The sequence below is a fragment of the Cheilinus undulatus genome, linkage group 1 (assembly GCF_018320785.1).
Source record: "Cheilinus undulatus linkage group 1, ASM1832078v1, whole genome shotgun sequence".
NCBI classification, from domain to species: domain Eukaryota; kingdom Metazoa; phylum Chordata; class Actinopteri; order Labriformes; family Labridae; genus Cheilinus; species Cheilinus undulatus.
In genome coordinates, this window is record NC_054865.1 from 12,393,731 (window position 1) to 12,403,835 (window position 10,105).

The 10,105-nt window shown below is 37.1% G+C and overlaps 1 protein-coding gene across 1 annotated transcript; it reads right to left on the reverse strand.

Moving 5' to 3' along the window:
* Window positions 1–1,127: 1,127 nt before the first annotated feature.
* On the reverse strand, window positions 1,128–7,614 carry guca1g (guanylate cyclase activator 1g). Its single transcript, XM_041816044.1, has 4 exons — window positions 7,420–7,614; window positions 5,346–5,495; window positions 2,916–3,012; window positions 1,128–1,249 (listed from the first exon to the last, which is right to left on the reverse strand). Exons 1-4 carry the CDS (start codon window positions 7,612–7,614, stop codon window positions 1,128–1,130), a joined length of 564 nt encoding a protein of 187 aa, XP_041671978.1.
* Between the last annotated feature and the right edge of the window lie 2,491 nt (window positions 7,615–10,105).

Consider the following 10,105-nt stretch of genomic DNA (forward strand, 5'->3'; position numbering starts at 1 on the left):
TTAATGTCAGCCAAGTGTAGTTTCAGGATCACTGTGAATTTTCACTTTTAGCTACTGTTCATGTTCATGGATAACAGGCCTGTTTTCCTCAAACACATTTCTTCCACACAGACCATACCATAACTCAATTTGAAGAACTGAATATTTAGAAAATGATTCTAAAGTAGCACTTTAACTGCTTCTTGTAATGTGTGCATTTTCATCTTCATCACCTTATTTGCTGTAGACAAGCTCATGTGCATCCATTAAACTACAGCATGCCTTGCAGCCACTTCAGTGGAAGATTTAAACATGTGTGACTTTAATGCCCCCTAGTGGCAGCATCAAGACAGACACAGGTTTCAAAAACCAGTCATGACAGAACAACAGCTGTGTATAAAAATGTTTTATTAGCAAAAATAAATGCTTTTTAGAACATAAACAGTGTGATTTTTTTTTTTAAACTTTCAGCAGAATTATTTTCTTCAGACTCAAAAAATAAATAAATAACACCCTGCATTTTTTATGACAGTGTTTTAGAATGGGCTGTTAATAACACAATAAGCTGAATGCACAATTCTGCAGAAATATCTTTAACAAAATGACGATTCTCTCTTTAAAAATGCTACATTGTTGTTCTAAATGTCAAAAACCTGCTGGGGAATATTTCAGTTTAACTACAAAGTAATCAAAGTGTTTAGATAAATATAAGCTTGAAATGTAGTGAATTTTGATTGAAGAGTCTAATTTTAAAATCCAAATAAATTAAATAAACAAGATTTTCTTGGGAAGTTAGATAATTATCTGAATGTCTGCTGTTTTTTTTAATATCTTGAACTAAAAAACACACAATAATCTCTGTACAAATAAAAAATACAGTTGGCTGTGGTGCATTGAAAAGTCAAAATGTCCTCTGTAATGAATGGGCTTTCTCACAAAGAGGCATTAGCTTATCCACCGGCAAACAGCAAGACTCAGACCCTTGGACCTGCTGTCAAAACCACAGCAGAGCTGCTGCCGTGAAAAAGTGCACTGAGCTACAGCTCAAAGCCACACAAAGCTCAGCGGAGGTTGAGGTAGAAGAAAGTAGCACCTCTCTGTAAGCTATCAACAAAAACCTGAGGGCTGTGGGCCCACTCAGAGAAACATCACGGAAACTTCCCACAGTTCTGGATGACCCAGCCCGTCGCGTTTACATCCAGCTTCAGCATCCTCATGACCCATTCGTCCTTCTGAGCTCCTTCCATGAATTCTGACAGAGTGATCTGACCTGGAGGACACAAAAAACACACAAAAGTCATGTCTGTACAAAACAGGAAGTCCAACATGAACAGCAATAACACCACCTTTTTATGTTAACTTTTTCAAGTAATGTAGATACTTTACATCTGGTCATTTTCATCACCGTGCTGAGGCAGTCAGTGTGAAGGTTTTGCTTTTGGTCTTGTCCATGTTTGTTTGTTTATGTCATTTTATATGTAAGTGTTTATGACTGCATGGGTGTTGGACCACAGAAATATAGCCTATGCTTATGCTGGTGATCCTAATAAACAAAGTGTAACATGAGCACCCTCTGCTGGAGCCCTTGCAGACTTAAGCAGTCCAGCCTGTGTGAATTGTCTGCTGTGAGCTGTCCCCATAGATCCGATTCATAGCATGCACCACTAAAATTCTTAAGAAGTTTCTTTTTCCTTTTTTGTGTAATGTATTTTATTATTATTGTACAGTGTCTTTGAGAAGATTGCTTCATAAATAAAATTTATTATTTTTATTATTTCCTGATAAAAGGGATGTTTTTTATGTCACGTTTGTAAGAATCTCCAAAATCAAATACAAACATTTCTGTGATGATTTCGATTTATCATTATTAAGAAATATGAGCAGACCACAACCCAATGCTTTGACTGCTGAAATCGTTGTTTCATTGGTGACGAACAGTCATGAGGATAAGTTTTAGGTATGTAGGGCGCTAAGGATTCATGTGTCACAGCCCAGGCTGGGGGCGCGGCCTGAGTCAGTGATGACACATGTTGACACACATGAGTCAATCAGCAGCCAAGGTCAAGCGTTACGGCATCTCTTTAGTCCAGGCCTTTTGACTCCTGATAGGCCCAGGGACTACCAGTGGTTTTCAGGCCCTTGGAACATCCACAGCACAACCAGGGGCCCAAGCAACCTGAAAGGACAGTACCCTAAGCCCAGCTTTCTCCCCACATCCACCCCTTACTCAGCCCTAAAATGGTCGCAGTACTTTGTTGTTTTTTCAACAGATTATTTTCCCATGCCCCTTGTAATATACAAGGACGTACAGAGCACTGCCTGGGTTGTGTCAATCCTCTTCTCTGCCTGATGATGCCCTAAGGGTAGGGTCACATGGCGAAAGTTCTGCACTGTACTATGTCCAATATGCCCAAGCTGAAAGAGTACACAGTGTGCCGGTTCCAAAATTGAAAGTTTATGCCTTGTTTGTCACACAGTGCAAAAGAGAGTAAACACATGTTGGAGTGTACAATCAGACTGTAGTGCCTAATACAGACAGTGAGAGTGATGACAGTGTCCAATAATCACACTAGAGGGGTTAACACAGCAATGTACTATCAAAAAATGCACAGCTGCTGTTTTTTAACTTCGGCATGAGAAGAGTCTGCAAACCCATGCCTCCAGTTATATGACGTGTTTGAGCACAACGACTGTGTCACTTGCTACAGCATCAGACTGTCTCTAGAGGTAATATCAGCTGCACATTGGGAGCTTTAATTTAAGTTTTTATGCAAAACATACAAGACACATGCAAAATAAAAGGCACTAACGGGCTCTAGATGCGTCCAAGCTCTTACTGTGCTTACAAAATGTTCAACTCCCTGTCAGTCCAACCCAAGTCACAGCATGCTTTACTGTAGTTTTCCTTTATTTTCTGATGTATGCCGTAAACTTACCGTCTTTATTCTGGTCGACCAGCTCAAATATTCTGTCACAGATTTCAGATGGAGACATGTTCATGTCATTCCTCTGCAGCTTGATTTTATAAATAATCTGTGAGAGGGACAAGAAATATGACAGTCATCAAATCCAAAAATACTAGCTCCCTTAACCCTTTACTTCTGCTTAAAACCAGGTAAAAATATTGCAATTAAGGTCCTAAATGACAGATCAGAAAGTTTGTATTTTAGGTGTTATAACCTGCAAAATTTTAAGGAAATTATATGATATTTTCAGACTTTTTAAATTGCTACTGATATTTTCATTTTCTTTGAAGGGTTTCTTTTAAAGAAAATCCAAACTAGCTTTGATATTTTAGTATAAAAATTTAATCATACGAAAAAAACTAAAAGGCAGGTTGTGTAAAACTGGGGCCATCAAACAATGTATTTTGATTGTAATAGTTCATCACAGTTACTCACTCTTTTTACTGCATTTTTAAATGATTATTTTTCTATTTAAAGCATTTTATATAGGATTAGATGTTGTGCTTTTGCCTTTGTTTGGCAGGACAGCTGAGTACTGACAGAAAATATTGGGAGAAAGCGTTGGGGGGGTTAAATGTGATATATGTTGGAGTGCATGTACAAAATAACACATGAAGTCCACTGACCTCCACTTAACGGGACTGCATTTCACTGCGTTTCACCGAAGCAACTTTAAGTAACCCAGTGAGGGTTAACGTTTAAGATGAGGGATTTTCTCCAGAAACTGTTCTTTGTTTTGCTTTTACTTTGTAATTCAGACGGTTTTGCAGTGAGTTCTAACAGCCCACCAAGCAAGTAAGCATCAGTGACAAAATGAGCTTAAATCACATCCAGTCTCACTGTAGTGTCCAGAGCAATGCAGCGTGAAGCAGTGTGACATTTTTCAGCCCCTTTTTTTTCTAATTCCCTCTCCGTTGCTCACATTGAGATTGGTGAGGAACAACAAAGAGGGACATGACAAAGAACCAGGACTGTTGGACAAGAATATTTGCTTGATTTTTTGCACTTTCCTCACTAATCAGAGCTTGTAAGCTTGTTTTGCAAGGTAGAGATAGTTGTGCATTAATAACATCCATGTGTGATTGAGATGTACTCTGACTTGTGTCAGCAGAGGCAAAAATAGTGGCATCAACCGCTTGATATTGCAAGGTGCAGATTACTTTTGATTTGTTCACTGAGAAGCAAGGTTATAACAGTTTGGGATTTTCCATTAGTTTGATCTCTATTTCATTTTCATTTTTTTCTATTTCAGCTAAGTTTTAATTAGTTTTTACCGCTGGTTCATAAGTTTAGTTTAGTTTTAATTTTGTAAAAATGCTTTGATTTTGTTTAGTTTTTATTAGTTTCATTGTTAATTTTAGTTTTTCATTTTTTAGTTTACAAATGACCCAGAAATAGTACAATTTTACAATTTTTTAATGTATTCAAGTAGCTTAGACTACTTTTCATCTCTTATTTTATTTATTCATAATAAATGTTTTTATCCAGCTCAAGACCTAAACTGACCACATATTTTTGTTCACAACTGTATTTTGTTTTAATGAATTTTGTGGGTACACAATACGGTTTTAGTGTTTTGTTTTTTTGTATACTCCAATGTATTTTTAGTTTCAGTTAACTGCAATGACTTTTATGATTGAATTGAATTGAATTTATTTAGTTTTGGTTATCTACAATAATCTTTCTGAGATGTCTGTAAATGGGAAAACTATGGTGCACCTCTTGAGCAGAACAGATTTATTTAATTGAATGAAAATTTAAGGCATTGTTTTGGACCATCATTTAATCACCATCAACACACTACCACTGACAGCCCTAACAAGAATAAAAAAACATTAGAAACACTTAAAAATGTGTTTATCAAACTTTTAGAAATGTGTTTGTGGTTGTTTTTACTCTTTATATTCTATTGTTTTTTTTCTAACTTTGTTTGATTCTCTCTGTTTTACTTGGCACTGATAGTTACTAAATGTGCCATGTTAATATTGTTAAGGACCAAAACATTGCTGTATTAGATAACTGTGCCCTAAAGTTACCTAAGTCGCCCCGAGCAGATCAGTCCAAGTAGGCTGTGAGCTAAAAATACATGTGTGTATTTAGAAGCTTATACTGTTGTGTAAAGTGAAGGTGTTTATTTAAAGGAAAGCTCCCACTCAGACGGTCCACTCCTCACTAATTCTCTGCCCGGGAACATGGGCCGTAAGCCTTGTGACCGGGTCACTGCAATAATCTGTCTTGAGAGGATTTTTGTGTTATGAAATGTGATATTTTTGACAAGCTGAGACAGATATATCCAACTCCAGTTTGGTTTAAGGACTTTTTCCAGTCTACATTCTAATATCAATTCGTAGAGAAGCAATTTTAATGACAAACAGCTGTTTGTGCAAAGATTTGACTCACCCTGATGATCCTCTTCACCTCGTGCCTGTCCAGCTTTCCATTTCCATCCTTGTCGTACATTTTAAACGACCATTTGAGTCGATCCTCGAGGTTCCCACGTAAGATCAGGTGGAGAGCAGCGACATACTCGAGGAAATCAAGCGCGTTATCCTGTGAGAAAATGACACAGGGACATGAGTGTTTAATAAATGCTTAAAATGATTTCCATCAGAAGAAAATGATGCTTCTTTTAGGGGAAAATGGAGCTTGTTACACTTGACATATTGACTCTCTCTGTTTCTTTACCAGGTCTTGAGGAAGTAAAATTTAACATACTGAACTTAAATCTGTCTGGAGTTTATCCTATCCATCTTAACATGGTCGATAGATGACATGTTTTTTTTAGGTTGATTTCTTTATGAGTCTGATGAGGCTGTTAAATTGCTTCTTTTTTAGAAAAATAGCCTTAATCTGACTCATCACATGCACATTCATAAGGAAAATTGTTGGAAAACCTTTAAAAAATTGCTGCAATCAGTGACAAGAAAACCAACTGAGTGTTTTTAGCACAGTTACCACCTTTAATAAAGTGAAAGACAGTTCCAAATGATTAACCTGAGATAGAAAAAAAACTTATTAGTCAATGGTTTGTAACCAAGTGAAGCATTTTTTTTAAAGTGAGCATTTTTAAATGGAAACTAAGACATGCTACACCTGAACTCAGCTCTGTGGTCAGGTGTAACACTATTCAAAGATTTGCAGGGTACTACAAACATTCAGTTTATTATTTTAACAAGTGCTTTCCTCATATGGCTTCCAAATTCTGCAGGCCAGGTTGCACAAGGAAGCCATAAAGAGTGTTATCAGTGTAGTTAAACTGTAGTTTCATGTATGGATTAAATATTACTTAAAAATTTCAGTTTTATCGTTGTATTTGTCAAGTTAAAGATTTAATACAGGTTTGGATAAAATCAAATGCAACACTCCGATGACTTTAAAGTTCACAGAAAGTTGATGGACAAGAGCAATTTACAGGATCATAAACCTCCAATAAGTAGGGATTAGCACTAAGATTGTTGTGTAACCAGAATTTGAAACCTTAACAAGAGCTTACAAGTAAAAATCAAGTATCAGTACTTGTTTTAATAAAACAATAACAATTACAAAAATCTGAATAATGAATACCCAATACCCAAATATTGGGTTTTTGTTGTTTGCAGATGGTAAAATGGTAGCACATTTCTGTGCTACATATGGACAAATTCTGTGGAGAAATTTCAGCTTGTTTTGTTTGCACAAGCCAAAAGCTGCAGAAGTTTTTGTGCAATTTAGACATTATGCAGGAGTTTTCTCAGTTTTTTTGATTGATTCTTTTCTCTTCTATGCACATGTTTTACCTGATTTATTACCTGCACACTGTCTGAGCTGCTAAGTGCATCAGCAGTGTTTCACTGACTTTTCAGTACTTGTGCACAGTCTGATTTGCACAATACTTTTGGAATATTTTTGCAGTGTTTAAGTACCTGCACATTTTTTAAATTGCACACACTTTTTCAATTTTTTGGCATTCTTTTGGCAATTTTCCAGTACCTTAACAATGCCTTAATTACACAAATACTTTAAGCAAAGTTTCAGCAAAATTTCAATACCTACATACTGTCAACATTTCTGTTTAAGTATTTGTACAATTCAGACAGTGTGCATGTTTTTTGCCGGCAGCTTTTGATTAATTCCTCTCCCTGCACCTATTTTATCTTTGTTTGCACCTGCACATTGCTGAAATTGCCCATATTTTGTACCAAGGCAATATTTCATTACCAAAGTATACATGCAGTTTAGACTGCATGCTCTTCGTCACACCTGTCTTATGACATACATTTATTTTGTTTACTACTTGGAGTTATCAGCCAACCTTTCAATAAAAAATCAAGACTGTATTTTGTTATTTACCCATGGCATCTAAATGTGTCAAAAGCATTTGAGTTGTGAATATTTTGGCAGTCCTAATCCATACAACTGATAAAAGTTAAGGATCATGAAGCATTTATCTCTACATTACTCTGCTTTAAAGAAAAAGACAGCTGTTGCTGGTTACCTTATTTGTGTCGAAGGACCGGAATATCGTCTCCATGTATAGGGACTCCTCTTCGGACGTGCTCGGCACCCCGAAGATCCTCTTGAACTCATGCAGGTGTAGGGCTCCGCTTGGACACTCCTTCATGAAAACGATGCACAGCTCCTGAATCTGAGCCAAATCCATCTCCTCGTTGTGACTTTCCTCTTGCCCCATGGCTGTTTGAGTCCTTTGAGTGAAAGAAAAAACTCCTGAAGTGAAGTTTAATTTCACTTTTCAGACAGAGTGCAGGTCACTAAGGCATCTGCGACCACACTCCAATCAAACTAACAAGCTTTGAGAAGAGTTCAGCCTCTCCCCGTCCAAGCAGAGCTGAGAAGTTATTAATAGGTTGATCTGATTAGCTCCCTAATCCCTTGATCTTTAGCCCTCAAACCGAGGCCCAGGCAGCTCTGAGTATCTGGAAACACTGGCTCTACAAAGTGCCAACTACTGTGCCAACACTGGTATCAACTTAATCAGTAGTAGTCAATTAAATCAACAGGATCCAAATTACATTACACTCAACATTTGGATGTCATCCTAGAAAGCTTTTCTTCTGTGGAGCTCCAAAACCAACAAAAGAAAGTACAAGACTTGAAGACCAACACATAAACAGATCACAGCATTCTCCAGTTTATTTTATCCTTCTTTTCTTTTGCATTCATGTTTCCCCCAAGCACCTCTCTGATGTTAAAGATGCTGATATGTTACTGAGATAGGAGGTACCATGTGAGTCAGAGGCAGGGATTGGTGGAGGTCCTAAGACTGTGTGGTTACTATTTTTATCTAGAAGGTGTTACAGAAACACATATAGCACAGGTTTATTTCCTTTTAAAGCAAATCTGTAACCAATGTTGCTTTTTCAGGCTGTGGGCCTACAGAATTCATGGTGATAACAAAAATGTGCTATTTCATTTCTATGTTTGTTTTTATTTATCAGTACTCTGTTGTGGACAACTATGTGTTAGCAACAACTGTAAAGAATATTAATGTGATTATGAATTGTTTTGCATCATATCCTGTCTTTTGCACCTGTGCACGGTGTTTCATCATAGCCTATTGTTGCAGTGTCACAGCTGTTATATAGTATCGTATCCTCCTCGTATTGTTTCATTCTATACTACATACTGTCCTTTCCTGTGATGACTTTGGAGTGCTGGTCATGTTGTTCATATTGCACCGTCTTTCATCATATTGTGTTGTACCAGTTGTGTGATTGGTAAAGCCTATTGTAATATACTGCGTTGTTCAGTATCATATCTTATCATGGTATGTCCTAAGGGTGGGAATCACGAGTGGCCCCATGATAGGATATTATTATCACAATACTTGGGTCACAATTCTATATTATTGCAATTTTAAACATTTTGCAATACAGTGAGTATTGCATACAACAAACATGGCAGCACCAGGTGAAGGACATTAGGAATGCCAGCACATGAGCTTTGCACGACGTGCTACATGAAAATAAAATACTGTGGAAATATGGCAAACACGAGGGCAAGACTAAACCTAAATCAGCTAAAAAGCTGAAACAAATTTGTATAGATGGCAATATATTGCACTATCTTGTATTGCATTACTCACTGTGTTGCAAAATGTTTAAAATCGCAATAATATCGAATCCTGACCCAAGTATTGTGATAATATCTTATCGTGGGGCCACTAGTGATTCCCACCCCTACCTACTAGCATCTAGCATTGTCTAGTTAAGAGTCTTGAGGAGTCTTGTACTGTGCTAAGAGGCAAGCTGAGTCCCTGTAACATATAAAAACTCCTAATTTTGTCACAAACATTCTTTTATTGAGACGGTAATATACTATCAACCGAATAAACCTTGTGGGGTTAGTGACTGAGAGATGATTTTGAATGAGCCTGTTCTACAAAAAACAGCTATTTTAAGTGTAGCTAGCTCCTGGTTGAGTGCCAGTTTCTCTTCCTCCATCATTTGTTTTTATTTAATCCACATTTAAAAAGTCAAACTGGTACCAAACGAAAAGCCGTTTGGAAGCCAATCCACCAGCTCTGCTCTGGACAGGCATCGGCTGGGAAACAGTATTTACAAAAAGTATATTTACACATTTATTTACAAACTAAAAAACAACAAATCTATCAGAATCTTCTGTCTTAGACATAAAAGTATCAGGCCCAAAAAGGTCACACAGATCAAATAACAAATACACAGACTGGTTTGTTTTAAGTGGTTGGTGGAGGGGAGAGCAGATGAGGTTTTAAAACTGTGATGTAAGGCAAGAGCCAATTAGGAAGCAGTGCGGTAAACTAGCCAATCATATCCAGCACATGCATCAACACCTGATTCCCAGACTCAACCCCTGTAACACAGACACACTTACTGACACCCACCAACACACTGTATGAAGGGTGAGGGGCTGCTCACTTCACAAATAAACATCAGTCTTCAAAAATCTTTTTTGGAATATTAATGTCTTAGAAGGCACTAAAGTTTTAGGTCAGAACTATTTTAGACACCAGTACCGACATCAGTATCTTCAAAAGCTATTTTGTAAATGTTGACATATCAGATATTGACAAAAAACCAATGTCATGCATGCATCTCTATCATATCAGAATGACAGTTGTTACAATGTACTGCACTGTATCATATACATAGGTATTGTACATGGTATTGTATTCTATATTATGT